The sequence below is a fragment of the Petaurus breviceps genome, unplaced genomic scaffold (assembly GCF_028583685.1).
Source record: "Petaurus breviceps papuanus isolate PSGF00001 unplaced genomic scaffold, PetGlider_PUasm1.0 90895, whole genome shotgun sequence".
NCBI classification, from domain to species: Eukaryota; Metazoa; Chordata; class Mammalia; order Diprotodontia; family Petauridae; genus Petaurus; species Petaurus breviceps.
Window position 1 is genome coordinate 20,451,130 of NW_027187372.1, and position 22,486 is coordinate 20,473,615.

At 35.9% G+C, this 22,486-nt stretch overlaps 1 protein-coding gene across 1 annotated transcript in view; it reads right to left on the reverse strand.

The window, feature by feature from the left end:
• The window catches only part of KCNT2 (potassium sodium-activated channel subfamily T member 2), a 550,024-nt gene that overhangs the window by 196,415 nt on the left and 331,123 nt on the right, over positions 1-22,486 (reverse strand). Inside the window, exons 9-10 of the mRNA XM_069074469.1 lie at positions 2,648-2,828; positions 280-444 (exon numbers count right to left, since the gene is read on the reverse strand). Coding sequence (XP_068930570.1) covers positions 280-444; positions 2,648-2,828 — 346 coding nt within the window. The remainder of the gene's footprint in view (positions 1-279; positions 445-2,647; positions 2,829-22,486) is intronic.

Here is a 22,486-nt window from a genome sequence, read left to right on the forward strand (position 1 = left end):
AAGCTCTTTCTTTGTAGTGATAGCATAATTCCATCTGTCTTGTCTTTTTAGCTACAGAAGGCAATATAAAGTACAATGAATGGATGCATTATTTTATGTGTTCCACTGTTATAACTGCAGTGTCTTTATTCACTCCTTCCTAAACTCAGTCATATAAATGACAACTTTCCAGAAGGCATACTGTGTCAATTTCTAATTTAATTTTTTATTAAATTAGTAGAATTTAATAAAATTAGTAGAATAAATTCCAGTAGAATAAATATTCTACATTAAAGGTACCTGTAGTCTTGGATGAGCATAGAACTCGTTTAAAAAATCCATAAGTAAATCAATCTTCAGGGAGCTAACACACAGGACAACATGTTTCTCTGTCTGAGCTCTGTGACGACTGTAGTTTCCACCAGATTTCTGTCTCTCCATCCACAAAAAGGCCAGCTGTTCAAACTATAATGAATTTTTATATATGAATAAAGAATGTCAGGCTTGAAATATAGATCAGTGTGATGCATTTATTGTTTCATTATGTTTACTCTCTTAAATGGAAATGCCTAAGATTTGAATTATCTTTGTTGCCTTTCAACAATGCTGCTTTCACATGAAAACTGATAAGCGGGTAAATAGAATTTTTGCTCAAATACTCTTCTCAAATATTTCGATTCAAAAACTCCCACATTGTTTCTGTTATATTTTTTGGTTGGTTGGATTTTTTTTTCAGGAGAATGGTTATTATTTGGCTTTTTTCTATCTGGGCTTGTGATTTCATCACTTTAGGACACTTCTTGTGCAGAAAGTCACTCCATGTTCTAAAGGGGCAACTTGTCTCTAACTTATTCTCTTAGAGGGATGTTTGGAGGCACTGTATATAGTTAAGGGACTTGTTTTTTTGGTGATACAGCTAGTTACCTGTCAGAAGCACAATTTAAAATCTGGTCTTACTAATCCCAAGGGTATCACTCTATTCGCTATGCTAGGTTGTATACTGGCATGATTTTTCCTATTGAATGCTATTGTTGTTGTTGAGTCACTTATCAGTTATGTTCAACTCTTTGCGACCCTATTTGGAGTTTCCTTGGCAAAGATATTGAAATGGTTTCCTTCTCTAACTCATTTTAGAGATGAAGAAACTGAGGAAAATAGGGTTAAGTGACTTGCCCAGTGTCATACAGCCAGTAAATGTTTGATACCAGATTTGAACTCAGGAAAATGAGTCTTCCTGACTCTAGATCTAACACTCTATTCATTGTGCCACCTAGCGCCCAGTGAATATTATATAATGCCAAAATGTAATAGGAAAAATCATGCCAGTATCCAACTTGGCACAGTGAATAGAGGGGGATAGCAAACATTAAAAGATTGAACTTGAATTTCCATTTGATTATTTGCATTGAATCTAGAATTTGGGGCAGGGTCAAAATAAAAATCTCTGAATCCTCCCATACTTTCCATGAATATGGAACTCATATATGCCTACAGAAGACACTCGATATTATGTGCAGTTCTATTCCAAATACTCAGTAGCTAGAAGGTCCCCCTCTTTCCTTATTTCTCTACTTCTCAAAGAATGAAGGGAGTGAAAGACTTAGGAAGACTCTCCTATATAAATTTGAAGTGTAGGTAAACTATGCCAATCAAAAAAATAAAATTTGCAAACAGCAGTGGCTTGTTCCAGCATGTGACTGCCCAGCCCAGCATTTGTTATAGAGGTGTAAAGCACAAGACAATGGCAGAGAGTTAGATAGGTCCACTACAATTATACAGAGAAGAGACATATTCTTCCTTATTTGTAGAGCTGATCTGGGATGTCTTCACCTTTATTAAAGTAAATATTCCTTTTTCTTCTCTACCCTCTTCAGCTCCAAGTCAGAGGTTAATTGTTATTGTTTCTGTAATTTTGATTTTGGACAAGATCTCAGATTTTATTAGAGTAAGGCATTCCCAGTGAGGAAGCCCTGTTCATCAATCAATACCTGTTCTATAACCTTGACTTTTAGAGAGTTGCTTGGGAAAATGGGAGGTTTAGTATATCCTTAAAGTGTAGGTAATTTGCCTGCAAGTGACTTGCCCAGAATTGCATAGCCAATATTTGTCAGGGGCAGACCTTAAACACAGGTCTTCCTGATCCAGAGGCTAAGTTACTATCTAGTATTTATCATTGACCTTTTGATTGATTAACATATGAATATTTACTTCAAGGATACATTTCATTCACTGAACAATGTAAAAATTGAAATGTTTCCTGAACACTAAGCTGGTACCATGAATTTCTCCCCCTTTTTTTGCATTCCCTTTTTGGGAAACAGGGGTAATAATATTTTCAAAAGTTGGTACTTTATCCTAGAGGCCCATTAAATTCCATATTTTTATATGATGTAAGATAAAATATTTTTTGAAAACATGTCTATAAAAAATGGGGAGTTTCTTGTTCCTGAAAAGTAAATACAGATTTTATTGGTATTGCTGAATGACAAAAGACATTATCACCTATAATTGTTTTAATTATTATGTATGACAACATTTTTAGGCATTTATTATTTGGCCTGATAAAACAAAGTCCTATATTTCTTAGTAAAAATTTTAGAATAAATAAAATGTGAGCCATTATAACAATTTACACCGCTCTATTAAACATAAGAGAGTTGGGTTTCACCTGTATGGGTAAGACTACAAGAGCAACACAGATCATAATGACAACGAAAAGCTTGGAGAGCGCTGTCTCAGGTGTGACATCCCCAAAGCCCACAGTAGAAAAGGTCACAATGCAGAAATAAAGGGAGTCAAAGAGAGTCAGTTTCTTCCCTGCTCGCTCAAGATGCTGAATTCCACAAATACTATGGTAAATAAAGACAAAAACATTGAAGTGAATACCTTCAGTAGGCATTAGTTAGTCATCATTGTGTTAAAAGACAAAGAAATCCAAACAAAATAGTTCAATATTCACACAGATGGCATTGTACTTTTAAAATATTTTATACCATAGCTTTTTTTCAGTAACAGATTTTAGAGTTCTTATATTTCTAGTCATAGTAACATAGTAGATTTGATTAATAGTTGGTTACAAAAGAGCTGTCAGAAATAAAACTAAACTATTTTTTTGTCCCAATGACAACTCAGATATGATGAAATAAATCCTGATTTTAAATCAATAAGAACAATATCTATGTGTGGCTTGTGGAATAAATAACAATGTATCGTCACATTTCATTTTTAAGTCAATGGACATGGTTAGGTAGGGGGCCAAACTTAGAATCAGCAGAACAAGGGTTTGAGTTCTGTCTCTTGACAAAGACCAGCTGTATGAGTAGAGCAAATAGGCTTCACTTCTTCAGTGCTCCAGATAACTTTGCAAGACTATAATCTTATAGTTAACAGATTATCAAGGATGCTTTCATACTAGGAGCTCATCCCAAAGGCTAAATCATATAATGGACCAAAAGGTCTTCATTTTTAAAAATACTAACATAGGAACCAAAGAATCAGGTAATAATGAAATGATGAAGATGGTTCCATGATGAAATAGCTGGGGAGATGAAAATGTTTTAGGGCATGGGGTAGACAGGGATAAGGGATCTTGTGCTGATAGTACCTATCTCTTTTAAGACTGGCCACGATATTCCAACTTCCCTTAGACAGATGCAAAAGAGACCCCTTTAAAACAATCAGTTATATAATGAAGCCTACTGGTGACATGGATGGATAGAGTAGCCATAGAGATCACAGATCCTCAAACTAGAGTTGGTTAGGTAACAAAATATAGTCAGTAGCTAAATCATTTGCCTCAAAACCAAAGTGGAGTTTGGAGAGCTCTAAGGATTCAGTCTCTATTTTTAAAAATAACAAATATTAGTTCTTTGCATTTTGCAAATCACTTTCCTAGTAACAATGCTGTAGGGTGGTTGTTACAAATATCATTCTGCCCATTTCACAAATGAAGAAACTAAGTCTCTGAGAGGTTATTACCCATAATCACATTTGATTGAGATAGGATTCCGACATAGCTAAATTGACTCAAGATTGTCTTACTCTCTGTACTATGCGATACTATCTCTCTGTCCTGGAAGGAGATATAGGCCACACTCCAACTTGCTATTCCCAAATCAAAGACAAAGCTAATTAGCAGCCATAAATGACATTTTTTTTTTCATTTTTCTCCTAGAAAAATCAACAATAGATGCTCCTGTTGTGCCCGTGTCCTCTATATACTCTCATTCTATGCAGAAATATTTACCTACCGGCTTAACCTGCGACTGTAGTTGCTTTTGGAATTTGGGTCACCACGATAACTGTTAATAAGTCAGTAAATTATATATATATATATGTATACACACACACACACACACACACACACACACATATATATAAGGCTACTATATTACAGGCACTGTGAAAGCACTGGATTAAAAGGCAAAAACATTGTCCCTATACTGAAGGAGCTCACGTTATAATGCAGAAGGAAGAAAATATCCTTCTCATTTACACCACACTAAGTGTATATGTGTTTGTATTTTATGTGTGCATATGTGTCATATGTGTGTGCATGTGCATGTCCGTGTGTGCAGACAGAGTAGAGAGATGGTGAACACAAAAGGGAAGAACCATAGCTGGGAAGCCTGGGAAAACTTCTTCAAGTAAGCCAGGAAAACCAAGATGTAAAAGTAAGAAGGGAGAGTATTTCAGGTATGGGAGAATACCAGTATGGAGAGGAGAGAGGTATACTGTTAAAGAACAGCAAGCAATCATACCAGATTTAAAACTGTATTATAAAGCAGGAATTATTAACACTGCTTGGTATTGGCTAAGAAATAAAGTGGTGGATAAGTGGAACAACAGGTTAAGTACAAAAAACACAGAGGTCAATGACTATAAACCCAAAATTCCAGCTTCTAGGATAAGAACTCACTATTTGACCAAAAAAAAAAAATTATTAGGAAAACTGGAAAGCAGTATGGCAGAAACTAGGCATAAACCAACATCTAACACTATATGCCAAGATAAGGTCAAAATGGGTATAATTTAAACATAAAGGATAAAACTATAAGCAAATTAGGAGAACAAGGAATAGTCTACCTGTCAGATATATGGAGAAGAGAAGAATTTATGACCAAACAAGAGACAGAGAACATTAAGAAATGCAAAATAGATAATTTTGATTATATTAAATTAAAAAGTTTTTGCACAAAATCAATGCAACCAAGATTAGAAGAAAAGTAGAAAGCTAAGAAACAATTTTTATAACCAGTGTGTCTGATAAAGGACACATTTTTAAAACATATAGAGAACTGAGTCAAATCTATAAGAATACAAGTCATTCCCCAATTGAAAAATGTTCAAAGGATATGAACAGGCAGTTTTTAGGTGAAGAAATTAAAGAAATTAAAGAAAATTAAAATTTTCATATAAATACTTATATGAAAAAAATGCTTTAAATCACTATTAATTAGAGAAATACACATTAAAATAAATCTGAGGTACCATATCACACCTATCAGATTGGCTAACATGACAAAATGGAAAAATGATAAATGTTGGAGATGTGGGAAAATTTGAACACTAATGCATTGTTACTGGAGTTGTGAATTGATCCAACCATTCTGGAGAGCAATTTGGAACTATGGCCAAAGAGCTATAAGACTGTGCATACCCTTTGATCCAGCAATATCACTACTAAGTCTGTATCGCAAAGAGACCATAAAAAAGATGAAAGGATTCAAATGTACAAAAATATTTATTGCAGCTCCTTTTGTAGTGGTTAGGAATTGGAAATTGAGGGGATGTCCATCAATTGGGAATGACTGAAAAAGTTGTAGTATAAGAATGTAATGGAATACTATTGTTCCATAAAAAATGGTGAGCAAGTGGACTTCAGAAAAACCTAGAAAAACTTGCATGAACTGATCCTGAGTGAAGTGAACAGAACCAAGAGAATACTGTACACAGTAACAACAACATTGTGTGATGATAATTTTGTTGCACTTAGATCTTCTGGGCAATGCAATGATCTAAGATAATTTCAAAAGACTCATGATGGAAAATGCTATCCACATCCAGAGAAAGAACTGTGGAGTCTGAATGGAGATTGAAGCATACTATTTTCTCTTTTTTGTTGTAGGTTATGTTGTGTTTTTTTTCCTTTCTCATAATTTTTTTCCCTTTCATTCTGATTCTTCTCTCATCATATGACTAATGTGGAAATATGTTTAATATGATCATACATGTATACCCTATATCAGATTACATGTTGTCTTGGGGAGTGGGGAGTGGAAGGAAGGGGGGAGTTTCAAAATCTTATAAAATGAGTGTTGAAAAAAACTGAACTAAAAAGATGAAAAAAAAACTAAAAATAATAAATAAATAAGTTTTTTTCTTAAGTATACAAGAGGAAATAGCCAAAAAGAAAAAAAAAACATCAAGCAGGGCAGTGTGTGAAAGGGAGCAAAGTATAACAAGAGTAGAAAAGTAGGGGTCGGGGCTTATTGTGAAATATCGTAAATTCTAAACAGATCGTTTTATATTTGATCCTGGAGGTAATATGGAGTTACTGTAAAATGAGGAGCACTGAAGGTCAGACCTATACTTGAGGAAAATTATTTTGGTACTGTGTGGAGAATGGATTAAAATGGGGAAGTAGGGAGGACAATTAGATGGCTCTTGTGAGAAGTAATAAGGGCCTGAACTAGGACAGTGGTTATGTGAGCAGAGAGAAGGGAATGTCTACAAGAGCTATTTGTAAAGGGAAAAGTGACAAGATTTGGAAACTGGTCAGACAGTTACAGCAAGGGAGAGTGAGAAGCTAAGGATTATATCAAGGTTGAAAACCTAGGCAGCTGAGGTGGTGGTGTTCTCTTGACAAAAAGAACATTTGTGAGAGGGGAAGATTTGAGGGGACAATAATGAATTCCATTGGATATTTTGATGAAGGAAAGATTTGAGATACGACACAGACTAATGTGGGATATAAGGATCTGGGAATCATCAGCACAGAAATGAAAACTGAATCCATGAAAGCAGATAAGATCACCAAGTGAGATAGTGTAAAGAGAAAAAGAAAAGAGAGTCCTGGGAAATATTGGGCTATCCCTGCAATTATTCCCCATGATATAGATGAAGATCCAGAAAAGGAAACTAAGGAAAAGCAATCAGACAGAAATCAAACAGGAAGAGAACCAGAAGAGAGCAAAATTATGAAAGCCTAGAGAAGAATTTAATATCCAGAAGGAGAAAATGACTCATGATGTCAAATGCTGCTGAGAAGTCAAGAGAGATTAAAATAAGGCCATGAGATATGACAATTAATAGATATTGGAACTTTGGAGAGGTTGATTTCAGTTGAATGACAAATTGAAAGTTAGACCACAAAGGGTTAAGATGAAAGTGAGATGAGAGGAATTAGAGGCACTTAGTGTTGAGAGTTTTGTCAAAGAGTTCAGCCAATAAAGGGAGGGGCATGTAGAATTATGGTTAAGAAGGATGGTCAGATCAATTAAGAAAATTTAGCTTTGTAGTCTCAGCCTTAGAAATTAAGGTGGATTTTTAAGGTAGCTGGGATCTAATGAGCATGATTAGTCCCATACTATTTATTTATGATGTATCAGTGACAAAATAGGTAAATTTGGATAGCTATGATGCTTTATCCTTATTAGCTATTCCCTCCTAGAATCCCCAGTTCCCTGCAAGGCTCAGTTCAAGTGCTACCTTGTTCTACATGAAACCTTTTCCTGTCACCTCAGGTATTAGTGCTTTCCCACCTCCAATGAAATTACTTTCCTTATATTTTGGATTTACATATCCATGACTTTTTCCTCCGAAAAATTGTAGGCTACTTAGTAGTATTAGTAAATGATTTTTCAATCTCCTAAACTCTAATGACAGTCAACGCTTTGTATTTGGACTTTGCATTTGTCTTTGTACTCCTAACTGCTAATAACGACCTTGGCATATAGTAGGCACATAACAAAGTTCATTAAATTGAATAGACGTATCTGGAAACTAAGTTTTGCTTTTATATTGTCATTTTTATGATCAGAAGAAGTAAAAACAAAAAATATTTTATTAACTACATTTTGTGCTTTATTCTAAAAAAAAGTAAAGAAATAAGGAAGAAATATATATCTGTTACAATACAGTTAACAGTTATTGGTTCAGTTATAGGTATAAATCTGACAACCAGGAAGAAATTAATTTGAAGTTTATGGTTAAAATAGGATTAGAAAGTACTCCATGAATTTCTTTTGTTTACTTCTGCACTCCTATTCTCACCTCCCACCCATTTTTTATGGATAACTGAGAGTGATTATCCAATTACTTGACCTTTTGGCAACTAATTCTATATTTGTACTGTTGTAAATGAAAATCCCAAACCTGGTGACCTGAAAGGTACTAAAAAATCAACTTGAAATAGTATATGCAAAAACAACTAAAATAATGATGGGATAATTAAATTTAACCTATGAGGTGAATAAGGGGACCTAGTAAAATTTTCAAATTTTGTTGAAAGAACAAAATAATGAATATCAATTACCAACCATAGTTATTCCATTCTTGATTCTTGCAAGTCCAACCTGTCACAGAGCTTCTATTCTTCTCCAAATCATTAAATATGCCAAAATCCCATATGATTTGAAGAATTAGTCTTGCACAAAAGTAACAACAGCACCCTTAATCTTCAAGTCATTCCTATTCTTTACTGCTTTCAGTATTATTAGGCTAAAAATACCATCATTGTTCTACAGTAAAGATTGTAGGGTTACCACACGAACAAATGGAAGTTAATGAAAAAAGCCTCAATAGAAAGAAGTAGAGCTCAATAAATTACTTTTTAAGTTGCTCCCTGATTCTGATTATATCCACTAACTAATTTCTTCTGGGGACCTGCTATATGCACCATCAAGGATTTTATGACAATTACAATTTTCATGAGCTGATATCTTAACCAAAGAAGTACAACTTCTCTACCTCTCTGCAGTAATAGAATATAGAAATCATGACCCTTGAATTATTGTATAGAGGTTAGCAACCCAACATAATTTCTAAACTAGATAGATGACTATCCCATTTAAGTCATAAGGCCTTATGGAAAAAGAGGCTAAGGAAATCTAATTTAATGAAAACAAATTGTTCCTATTGCATGTTGGAGATGCTATACTTTGGTTTTAAAATCACATTTTCATTGGGGTAATGCAGTTAAAATGACAGCAACTCTCAAGTATTTGTGATAAACAGGTGAGAGTTGTATGAGTGAAAAAGAGAGCTAAAAAAAATTCACAGACAACCCTATATATATATATATATGTATGTATGTATGTGTATATATATATATATATTTAAGGCATATAAGCTTCAATTAGACATACTGATGGGACAGTCAACATGTCTATAACTAACCTGATGATATCTTTGTCCCTTGAAATATTTTTCTCCTACCAGCTTCTTTATTTCCATCAACTTTCTAGAGTCACCCAGATTAAAAATCTTGGATTCATGTTTCACTTTTCTTTCACCATTCCCCACATTCAACCAGTTTCCAAATCTTACTGATTTTACCTTTTCAATATCTCTCAATTCTGTTCCCTCCTCTCCCCATACTGCCAGAAAGTGTTTAGACCTTTAACCAGACCTTTTCTTTTCTGGACCATTATAATAGCTTCCTAACTGATCTGCCTCTCCTGAATCCACTCCTTTCTGCATTTTGTATTACTATTCTGCATTTGTATTTCCTAATTGATGACTCTTTTACTAAAAAACCTTCAAGGTTAACAATTACCTAACTAATGAAATATAATCTCTTGGGGCAGCTAGGTGGCACAGTGAATAGAGCACCGGCCCTGGAGTCAGGAGGACCTGGGTTTGGATCTGGCCTCAGACACTTGACAAACTTACTAGCCGTGTGACCTTGGGCAAGTCACTTAACCCCAACTGCCCTCCAAAAAAAAAGCAAAAAAAAAAAAAGAAATATAATTTCTTCATCTTGTCCACAATCTGGCCCCAACTTAAAAGGCAATAATATAGTACAACAGAGAGAGGGCTGGAAATGGCGTCAAGAAGATCTGAGGTCAAAGGTGAGCCATTTAATCTCTCTCAGCATCAGTTTCCTGACGTGTAAAATTAGGAAGTTGGACCAGATGGCCTCTACAATCTGCTTAAGCTCTAAATCTATGGTACAACCATTCCAGCCTTTTATCATAGGACTGACTTCCAAATAACTCTATTTTCTGCCCAATATAAGATTGACCATCTCTCATTCTGTTCTTGCCTGCCTTTCTTTTTATCTTCTCTCATGTTTGAAAAGTGCCAACCCCCTGCATGCCATGTCTCTGGTAATGTTAATAGCAAAGCTGGTCTTATGGCTATAAATCTATACCAAATGAAATTGATTCCACTACTAATTTTGTGATTTCCTTCAGTGGTCTTGAGACCCCAAGAATGGGATCACAGAAATCATCTTCTCTGGAATGATGGAAGCTCAAAATACAAGGAATTCTAAAATGTTATGCTGTAAAATAATAAAGTGGCATACCATGGGATCAAGGAAGAATATGGAAGCAAGTACAGGCAGAATGAGGGTGATAAACTACAAAATAGGGAAGGAGAAGTCATGGAGGTTATGATGAAAAGGGTTTAATTGAGTAAGAACATCAAACAGGTGGAAAGACACTGACTGGAAAGTGGAATTACAATGTCCAGGAATTTAGAAGTGAGGAAGTTCTATGCAATGATGAAGTCTAAGGTTTGACTCTGACAATACATATGGCTGAAGTAAAGATGGAGATACTATATTTGAAGAGATTGAGGAACTATATACTCAAGTTCTTAGAAAAGCTTCAACATGATTACTCATTTTCCTGATGATAGCATTAAGGGATGAATTAAAGAAGATCATAAGGCATGTTTCAAATCACCAAGGAAAATTGTTTAAATTAATATATACTTTAATATTGTGTATAATAATAATTTAATAATAATATTTAATATTAAAATATATTTAATATTTAAACATGTGTTATCTCATTTGGCCCTCAGAGCAACCCACTAAGATAAGTGGTAAAAATACTATTGTTTTCTTTTGACAAATGAACATATTTAGGAAAAGGGAGGTTGTAACTTGTCCAAAGTCTCATAATTAGCAAGCAGAAGATGCTTTCATAAAGCCATAGGTACAGAAACAAGAATTGTGGTTTTCTTTGGTATAGTGAGCTCTTCCTGTTCAGCCCATGAATTTCCAAATTTCTGGAGGGAGCTTTTCTCAGTTCCATTCCTGCCTTTGCTGCTAGTACTCTCTCCTCTAAGATTAGCTTCTGTTTAATTTGTGTATATTTTGTACATATCTAGTTATTTACATGTTATCACATTCATTAAAATGTGACCTCCATTTCAGTCAACAGAATTCGAGACTTGGAATCATGAAGAACTGAGATCAAATCCTACCACAGACTTTGTAACCATGATCAATCATTAAAATTCTATTATCCTCAGTTTCTTCCTATTTTTCTGTAAATAAGAATAATAATAGCACCTACCCCACGTGGCAGTTGTGGGGATCAACTAAGATAATTAGAGTAAAGTGGTCAAGTACTTTATGTGGCACTTAAAGCACCATATGAATGTTATTATGAATTATTATTAGTATGTTTGCATTTATCACACATTATAAATGCTTAATAAATGCTGGTTAACTCTTGTTTCTTTTCTGTCAAAACCCACCAAAAAACTGCAAAACATTTCCAGAGATTTAGTCAAATGAGGTAGTTGTACTAGAAAATTTCTGTTGCCCTTCCAACTATAAAATTCTATAAATCTGGGACCCTTAAGTTGTTTTTGAGGGAAGCAGCTGTCCTGCCATGGGAAGAGATTTAAAATCATAATTTTAGAATTAGAATGATAAGGGCTGAGTTCATGTTCTGACTCTGATATCTCTATCTACTTACTTCAAGACAATGATCAGGTTTCAGGGAGGAAGTTGCAGGATAAAATGTCCAGAACTACTATTTTCAATAATATTTAATCATTCAATTTCATCCAGTCACCAAGTTTGGTCTCTATCCAACCTGCATTATGTGCTGTTCAAATGAAATGGCTCCATTATTAACAAAGAGCCAGTCAACATTGACTCGTATTTCTGTAACTACCTCCAATTTCCAAATCCCAGGACCTAACCTATTAAATCCTTTTCAGAGCACACAGAGAGTGTCGCTGTTTCCATGGTTTCCTGGAGTAACACCATGTAGGGGCTTTGAGATTAAAAACAACACCTTGAATTACATTTAGAAACAATTATAAAGCCCAATGTTTATTACCACCTCCACTCATAGGACTCCCATGGACATAAAAGAAGATGCATGCAGAGTGGTAAATATGTGTCAAGAGAACTGGGCCTAGAGAGTTATTATGTAATGTTTAGCATGACAATATCTAAGCAAGAGTACTGCTTTGAAAAGAAAAATCCAAAGTGGGACTTAACCCACTTTGGTTCTAGTTCCACTGAAATAGTTTAGGCAAGTCAATTTCCCTGATCCCCAATTTCTGATCTATAAAATGAAGTGGTTGGATGAGATGATCTCAAATTTCCTTCCGCCTAGAAAATTCTTTAAATCTGGGATTATAAATCATCTTCAAAGTAAGGCAAGGGAGATATTTTTGGTGTAGTCGAACTTATAAGAGATAAAGAATCAGAATACAACGGCACGTTGAGTACTTGCTAGTGATTTGAAAATGATGCAAATAGTGTGGGTTCTCTGAACTTCTGATTTTTCACCTGTTAAATGGAGATAATAATTTTTGCACTCATTTCACTAAGTTATGAGATTAAAAAGAAATAAATTCATAAAGCATGTGAACTGAAGGAATCATTGCAGTATTATAATGTTTACATGACTTAATTCATATATATGCATATATAAACATACATATACATTTAAACATATGCTTATACATGTGTGTATATATGAAAACAGTGAAGAGAAGGGAGAGATTTGATTTGGACCAATGGTTATATCAGTGTAGGGATTCTTCTGCTGTGTATCTTTAAAACTTACTTTTAGTTTCATTGAAAGACTAAATTACCTGTCCATGGTCACACAGCTAGTACATGTCAAATGTAGGACTTGAACCCAGGTCTTCCTCATTCCAAGATTGACTTGTCAACCAATATACCATGAGACCTCTCATAATGTACCATATCAGACAATCAACAGTTTTATCTCTGTACATATGATAGAAGTCAAAGGGTTATCCTTCAGGAAAACCACTACAGGCTTAGATGGAAGTAGGGTTGTACCTCTATATATATGCATATACCTGTTTCTCTAATTACAACGTAAATACCTTGGAGCTATATAGTTTTGCTTTATCTTTGTATAACCAGGCATTAGAACAGGCTGTAGCACATGTGAGATATTTGATGAGTGATTGTTGACTGATTCACTAATCCTCTGAGTTTAAATCCAAGCTCAGTCCATTACTAGAAATGTGACCCTGGTTAAATAATCACTTAACCTCTCTGGGCCTCACTTTCCTTATCTTAATGTGGAGACTTAGAGAAAAAGACATCTAAGATCTCTTCCACTTCTAATTGCTAGCCCATTTCAAATGTCAGTTATTATTCTTATAATTTGATTCTCTTTTTAAAAAAAATTATTTTATTTTTCCCCAATTACAAGTAAAAACAATTTTTAACATTCATTTTTAAAATGAGTCCCAAATTCTCTCCCTTCCTCCCTCTCATCCCTTCATGGGGAAAGCAAGCAATTTCACATAAGTCATACGTGTGTAGTCACCAAAACATATTTCCATATTAGTCATGTTGTGAAAGAAAACATAGATGAAAAATCCACCCAAAAAAGACCCCAAACTCGAGAAAAGTAAAGCAAAAAAGTATGCTTCAATCTGTCTTCAGACAACATCAGTTCTTTGTCTGGGGATGGATAGCATTTTTCCTCATAAGTCCTTCAGAGTTGTCTTGGATCATTGTATTGCTGAGAATACCTGTCATTCACATCTGATCATCTTACAAAATTGCTGTCACTTTGCACACAGTACATTTCACTTTGTGTCAGATCATGTAAGTCTTTCCAGGTTTTTCTGAGAGCATTCTGCTAATCATTTCCTGTATCAAAATAGTATTTCATCATAATCACATATCACAATTTGTTAAGCCATTCCCCAATTGATGGGCATCCCTTCAATTTCCAATCCTTTACCACCAGAAAAGAGCTACTATAATTACTTTTGTACATATATGTACTTTTCTTTTTTATTTTCTATCTCTTTTGGGATACAGACCTAGCAGTGGTATTGCTAGGTCAAAGGATATGCATGTTTTTTTAGCCCTTTGGGCATAGTTCCAAACTGCTCTATGGAATAGTTGAATCAGTTCACAACTCTATCAACATTAATGACACATTTTTCCTATATTCCCTCCAACATTTGTAATTTTCCTTTTCTGTCCTGTTAATCAAATATGTATGAGGTGGTACCTCAGAAATGTTTTAATTTGCATTTCTTCCATCAATAGTGATGTAAAGCATTTTTTCATATTGTTATAAATAGCTTTGATTACTTCATCTGAAAACAGATCATATTTTTGATCATTTATCAATTGAATAATGGTTCTTATTTTATAAATTTGACTACATTTTATATATATTTGAGAAATAAGGTCTTTTCAGAAAAACTTACTTCAATTTTTTTTCACAGTTATGATCACTAAATGTATTTTCCTCCATCCGATTACCCTCCCATTTATTCTATATTCTCTTTCACCCTGTCCCTCTTCAAAAGTGTTTTGCTCCTACTGCTTCCTTCAATATGCCCCCACTTCTATAACCTCTCTACCTTGCTGCTTTTCTTATTCTCTTCCCTTCCTACTTTCCTGTAGGGTAAGATAGATTTTTTTTTTGCTTTTTGGAGGGCAATGGGGGTTAAGTGACTTGCCCAAGGTCACACAGCTAGTGTGTTAAGTGTCTGAGGCCGGATTTGAACCCAGGTCCTCCTGACTCCAGGGCCAGATCTCTATTCACCTAGCCTCCCTGATAAGATAGATTTCTAAACTCAATTGAGGGTGTATGTTATTCCTTCTTTGAGCTAATTTTAATAAAAGTAAGGTTCATTCACTTCCCCACCTCCATTTCCCCCCCTCCACTGTAAAAGCTTTTTTTTCCTCTTTTATCTGAGATGATCTACCTTCCTTCCACCTCTCCCCTTTCCTTTCTCCCAATGCATTGCTCTTTCTCACTCCTTATTTTTTATATCATCTTTTCATATTCAATTCATACTATACCCTCTGTCTATATCTGCTCCTTTTAACTCCCTAATAATGAGAAAGATTTTATGAGTTACAAGTATCACCTTCCATTGCAAGAATGTAAACAATTTAACCTTATTAAGTCCTTTATGATTTCCCTTTCCTGTTTACATTTTTATGCTTCTCTTGAGTCTTGTATTTTAAAGTAATATTTTCTATTCAGCTCTAGTCTTTCATTAGGAATACTTGAAAGTTCACTATTTCACTGAATTTCTATTTTTCCCCTAAAGGATTATATTCAGCTTTGTTGGGTAGGAAATTCTTGGTTGTAATTCTAGCTCCTCTGCCCTCCACAACATCATATTCCAAGCTCTTTGATCCTTTAGGGCGGAAGCTGCTAAATCTTGTGTTATCGTGATTATGGTTCCACAATGCTTAAATTGCTTCTTTCTGGCTGCTTGCAATATTTTCCCCTTGACCTGGGAGTGCTAGAATTTGGCAATAATATTCATGAGAGTTTTCATTTTGGAATCTCTTTCAGGAGGTAATTGGTGGATTCTTTCACTTTCTACTTCCCATTCTGTTTATAGAATATCAGGTTAATTTTCCTTACTGATTTCTGGAAAGATGTCTAGGCTCTTTTTTTTATCACAGCTTTCAGGTAGTCCAATAATTTTTAAATTATCTCTCCTGGATCTATTTTCCAGGTCAGTTGTTCCAATTAGATATTTAATATCATATCCTAGTTTTTCATAATTTTGGTTTTATTGTATTGTTCTTTGATTTCTCATAAAGTTATTAAATTCCATTTTATGAATTCTTATTTTTAAGGATTTTTTTCTTCAGTGGACTTTTTGTACCTCCTTTTCCATTTGGCCAATTCTAATTTTTATAGAGTTTTTTTTTTCTTCAGGGAATTTTTGTGCCTCTTTTTCCATTTTACCAATTTTTTTTTCAAGGCATACTTCTTCAAGTCATTAGCTTTTTGTACCTTTAAAAGAAAAAAAAAAACATTTGACCGGGGTGAAGCCAAAATGGTGGAGTAGAAGCACAAACTTGGTATGGGTTCCTGTTCCAATCACTTCCAATACATATAAAAAAGGACTCGAAACAAACTTTAGAGCTACAGAACCCACAAAGTGACAGAGAGAAACAAATCTTCCACTGAAGGAAGATTGGAAGGCCAACAGGAAGGGTCTATGGCACCAAGCTGGGAGCCTAGCACAGGCCCACATGAGTCATGTGGTTTTAGCCCAAGGGCAGCCCCAACCAGTGGAAGCCAGAGCCAACTTCAGGAGAGGGAATCTTCAGTAGCTGTAGTGGTTTCCAGACTTCTGAATCCCTAAACTCCAAGGACAAAGTAAAGAGTCAGTGCAGAACTCTGTCAGAACAAGGGGGGAATGAAGAGTGCCATCCAGCCCCTGCCTCCAGGGCAAGAAGCCACTGGAGGTGCGAGACAGCCATGCAGCTACCACCTCATGGCTGCTTCCAGAGCTCCTGGCCTGCAAATTGCAGGGGGGCCAAGCAACCATTTACAGGGTAATCACTCTTGCTTTAACCTGCTTGGATCTGGATTGCGGTCTTGGGTGGTGGTGCTGGGGTGTGTGACCAGTGAGTCAGAGCTTGTGGGGGCTGTAGAGAGGGTGCCCTCCTAATATCTCCAGCAGCTGCAAAAACCCAGCAATTTGGGACATAGCTCTCTACATTCTGGAAGCAGAGTTCTACCATGGCAAAGAGCTCAAAAGTCAAGTAATTGGCTGGCAACATGAGCAAGCAATGGAAACATAAACAGAACATAGAATCCATTTTTAGGGACAAAATATATCAAGGCATAGAGCAGAAGGAAGACAGCAAAGTCAGAACTCCTGCTTCACAACCCTCCAAGAAAAATATGAACTGCTTACAGGCCATGGACGAGCTCAAGAAGGATTTTGAAAATCAACTAAGAGAAGTGGAGGAAAAATTGGGAAGAGAAATGAGAATGATGCAAAAAAATCATGAAAGTGAGTCAACAGCTTACTAATGGAGACCCAAAAATACACTGAAGAAAATAACACCTTAAAAAATAGACTAACTCAAATGGCAAAAGAAGCCCAAAAAGCCAATGAAGAGAAGAATGCCTGAAAAAGCCAAACTGCCCAGAGGAAAAAGGAATTTCAAAAACTCACTGAAGAGAATAATTCCTTCAAAATTAGATTGGAGTAAATGGAAGCTAATGACTTTATGAGAAATCAAGATATCATTAAACAGATCCAAACAAATGAAAAAATAGAAGGCAATGTGAAATATCTCATTGGAAAAACCACTGACTTGGAAAATAGATCCAGAAGAGGTGATTTAAAAATTACTGGACTACTTGAAAGTCATGATCAATAAAAGAGCCTAGACACCATCTTTCAAGAAATAATCAAGCAAAATTGTCCTGATATTCTAGAAGCAGAGGATAAAATAGAAATTGAAAGAATTCACTGATCCCCTCTTGAAAAAGATCCCAAAAATAAAACTCCTAAGAATATTATAGCCAAATCCCAGAGTTCCCACATCAAGGAGAACATATTACAAGCAGTCAGGAAGAAAAAATTTGAGATTTGTGGAAACATAATCAAGATAACAAAAGATCCAACAGGGCTGGTCATATGATATTCCAGAGGTCAAAGGAGGTAGGATTAAAACCAAGAATCACATACCCAGCAAAACTGAGTATAATACTTCAGGGGAAAATATGGTCATTCAATGAAATAGAGGAATTTCAAGCATTCTTGATGAAAAAACCAGAGCTGAACAGCAAATTTGACTTTGAAAGACAAGAAGCAAGAGAAGCATGAGAAGTTGAACAGGAAAAAGGAATCATAAGGAACTTATTAAAGTTGAACTATTTACATTCCTACATGGAAAAACGATAAGTGTAACTCAAAGGCTTTTCTTTTCTCAGTATGAAGATAGTTGAAGGGAATATATATATATATATATATATATATATATATATATATATATATATGTATGTATGTATGTATGTATAGGAGGGTGTGTGTGTATATAAATATATATGTGAGTGTGGGCACGTGTATGTTCATGTATACATAGAAAGAGGGCACAGGATGAGTTGAATATGAAGGGATGATATCTAATAAATAAAATTAAAATGTGAGAGAGGAATTTATTGGGAGGAGAAAGGGAGAGGTAGATTAGGGTAAATTATCTCATATAAAAGAGGCAAGAGAAAAGTGTTACAATGGAGGGGAAGAGCAGGAAGATGAAAGGGAATGAGAAAACCTGATTCTCATTGAATTTGGCCTAAGGAAGAAAAAACATACACACTCAACTGGGTATCTTACCCTACAGGAAAATAGAGGGGTAGGCGATAATAGGAGGGATGATAGAAGGAAGGGCAGATTGGGGGAGAAGGTAGTTAGAAGCAAACATTTTTGAAAAGGGATAGGGTCAAAGGAGAAAATAGAATAAGTGGGGGGCTAGATAGGAGGGAAGGAAATACAGCTAGTGTTTCATAATATAACTACTACGGAAATGATTTGGGTAACAACACATGTATGACCTACATTGAATTGTTTATCTTCCCAGTGGGGGTCAGTGAGGAGGGAAGAAGGGAAAAAAATCTGGAACTCAAAGTTTTAAAAACAAATGTTTAAAAATTTTATTTTTATATGCAACTGGGAAATAAGATATACAGGTACTGGGGTATAGAAACCCATCTTGCCCTACTAGAAAGTTAGGGAGGTGACGCGGGAGGATATAAGAGAGAACAGATTGGGGGAAGGGGTATTCAGTAGGCTTTCTATTTTGGGGTGGGGGTAGGGGAAAGACTAGGAGAAAAAAATTGTAACTCAAAATCTTGTGGAAATGAATGTTGAAAACTAAAAATAAAGAAATAAATTTAAAAAAACACATTTGACCTGTTCTGTTTCTGTTTTTTTAAGGCATTGTTTTCTTCAATATTTTTTGTGTCTCCAGTACCAAGCTGTTGACTCTTTTTCATAATTTTCTTGCATCACTCATTTTTCTGCCCAGTTTTTCTTCTTGGTTTTCAAGATTCTTTTTGGCTTCTTCCATGGCCTGAGACCAATTCATATTTTTCGTGGAGACTTTGAATGTTGGAGCTTTGAATTTGCTATCTTCTTCTGAGTGTGTGTTTTGCTTTTCCTTGTCACTATAGTAACTTTAAAGTCTGACCAGAAATTTTTCTGTAGGGGCAGCCAGGTAGCACAGTGAGTAGGAGCACTGGCTCCAGTGTTGGGATGACCTGGGGATCGAATCCTGGCTCCGAGAATTAGCACCCACCCAGAAACACCTGGCCATGTAACCTTGAGCAAGTTACTTAACCCCAATTGCTTAGGGGTGGCCAGGTGGCTCAGCGAGTAAGAGCACCGGCTCCAGTGTCGGGATGACCTGGAGATCGAATCCCAGGCTCCAACACTTAGCACCACACCCATAAATAACTGGCCATGTAACCTTGAGCAAGTTACTTAACCCTGATTGCTCAAAAAAAAAAAAAAGAAAGAAATTTTTCTGTTGTCTGCTCCTTTTTCTAATCTACTTCTTGATTTTTAACTCTTTGTTAAAGTGGGGTTCTACTTCCAGGGTGGAAAACACACTATTCCAAGCTTCAGGGATTTTGTACAGCTATTTTTCAGAGATAACTCTAATGACCTCTAAGTTTTCAGTTCTTCCAAGGCGATATGATTTAAGGAAAGTGTGTTTACTTCTCTCCTGGTCTATGCTCTGGTCTGTGAGTGACCACAAACACTCTTTTCTGCCCTATAAATTTGATGAGTATCCCTGATCCACTGAATTCACAAGCTCTGGTATGGTACAGCTTCTTTTTGCCCTGGTGCAGCCACCCAGGACTGTAACCTGGATCTGAGTATGGGCAAAGCAACAGAATCTGACCCCAGTGCCAGCAAGGAGACCCCTATAATCTCCTTCTTATCAGCTGTTTGACCCCATTAGCATCTGTGGACTGAAAGCTCCAGAAGCAGCCACTGCCACTGCTGATTCAGTGGCTCCTGAGGCTTGGTTTGCTGGGGCCTGCTCTATGCTGGCATGGTCTATGCTGGACTATGCTCCATTTTCAACCAGGTGTGACAGACCTTTATAGCTGACCTCCTACATTGTCTATGGCTAGAAAATTATTTCACCCCATACTTTTGTGGGTTTTGCCACTGCAGGAATTGTTTTATGGAATTATTTAAAGGTATTTGGAGGGGTTTAATGGAGAGGTCAAGCAATTCACTGCCTTTTCTCTGCCATCTTGGCTCCACCTCTAATTTAGTTTTCTTTTATGCTTATTTGATATCTTGTATGTGTCTTCTTTTAAAATACTAAGATATTCAAGTATTATTAATACACTGTTATCCAAAAAAGGACATCTGAGTAGTGCCCTTCCTGATGCCAAGGATCAATATTTGCCTAAAGTGTAAGGGTGTTGATTAATACTTAGACTGTGAAATCATATGGATAAACTATTCTACATAGTCCTCTTTCCTTAATCTCTTATTTACACCTACATACAATATAAGAGTATCTCTCTTTAACAACAGTGTTGTTACCAAATGAGGGATGTTCATAAAAACACTGGCACTGTCATATTCAACAACTATGAATTTTTTAGTGGATAGGTTACATAAAAGCTTTTCATGCCAAAATATGTATTACCAGAATATCAAGACTTTCTAGGAAGATTCACTGGCATTAATGGATTAGTACTGTGAAGGCAATTGGGTGGCACAGTGGATAGAGCTATGGACTTAGAGTCAGGAAAATATTAGTTTAAATCCTGCTTCAAAAACTAGCTATGTGACTTCTAAGTCTACCCTAGTTTTCTTAAATGTAAAATGAGGCTAAAATGATTTTTTTTTGTAAAGCACTTTGCAAATCTTAAATTACTATATACATGCTAACTATTATTATTACTGGAGCAAGGTCTGCCCAGGAAATGTTAACTGCAAAGAAGAATAATTAAAGAAATATTAGAAGAGGAGAGGCTAGGTGGCTCAGTGAATAGAGTACCATCCCTGGAGTCAGGAGGACCTGAGTTCATATCTGACCTCAGACACTTAATACTTACTAGTCATGTGATCTTGGGCAAGTCACTTAACATTGATTGCCCTGCCTTCCCCACTCCAAAAAGCAAAAGAAAAAAGGAAAAAAGAATGAAAGAAAGAAAGGAAGGGAGGAAGGAAGAGAAATAGAGAGAAAGGGAGAAACAAAGAACTAAAGAAAGAGAAAAAAACAAAGAGAAAGAAACAAAGAAAGAAAAAAGAAAGGAAGGAAGGAAGAAAGAAAGATTAGAAGCAATGTAGGTACAAAAGGAACAAAGTCTTAGAAAAATAGGTATATGCATGTATGGGTATAAGCCCACTTCCATCTAACCCTGGAGTGGTTTTCCTGAAGGACAGACATTTGACTTCTATTATGTGTAGGGAGATCAAAGGGAAATGTAACTTCTTATTGGCTGAGAAAATTTTTGAGTCATCAAGTTTGTATACCAGAATTGTTGGGTGGACACTACAGAAACTTAAGAACAGTTGTTTGGACAAGGTAGTCTGAAGAGGTAAGTACAGGTCTTTGAATATAGTAGATTTCTTTGAAGCGCCATCCCCTGTGCCATATATGTGTGTGCGCACATACACACACATATGCACCACTGTAGCAGCAAGCACCCCAAGCGTCCTCAGGGTTTGCTGCTAATACAGGTTCTTGGATCTGCTTTGTTAAAGGAAAGCAACTCAAAATGGGTTAACAAGCTTACTTTAATCAGTCAAACATGTATCGTTTACCTAGTTCAGGGGAAAGAGGTCAGCACCCCGAACTTCAGAATATACAGACAGAATATATCAAGACAGAAACAGATCTAGTAGACAGATTTCCAAACTGTCCAACCATTACATCCCTACCCAATCAACGTCTGGGTTTCAACATCTGGGTTTTTCAAAGCTGGGCGGCTCTGGACAACGGCTTCCCAGAATCCAGATCAAATCACAGAACACTTCTCAAAGTGAGCCCCAAAACAAAGCCTCACATCAGGGCTTATATAGCCTTCTCCTGGCTCAGAGAATGTAACAACCTTTTGGACCCACTGGCCAATCAAAAAGTATCTATTGAAAGACAAGCCTCCCACCCCAGGCTCCAGGTGCACTTTAGCCTAGGGGCAGGGAAGATCTTCAAATTTACATTCCCATTACAACCACTCCCTGTGCCATATATATATATATATATATATATATATATATATATATA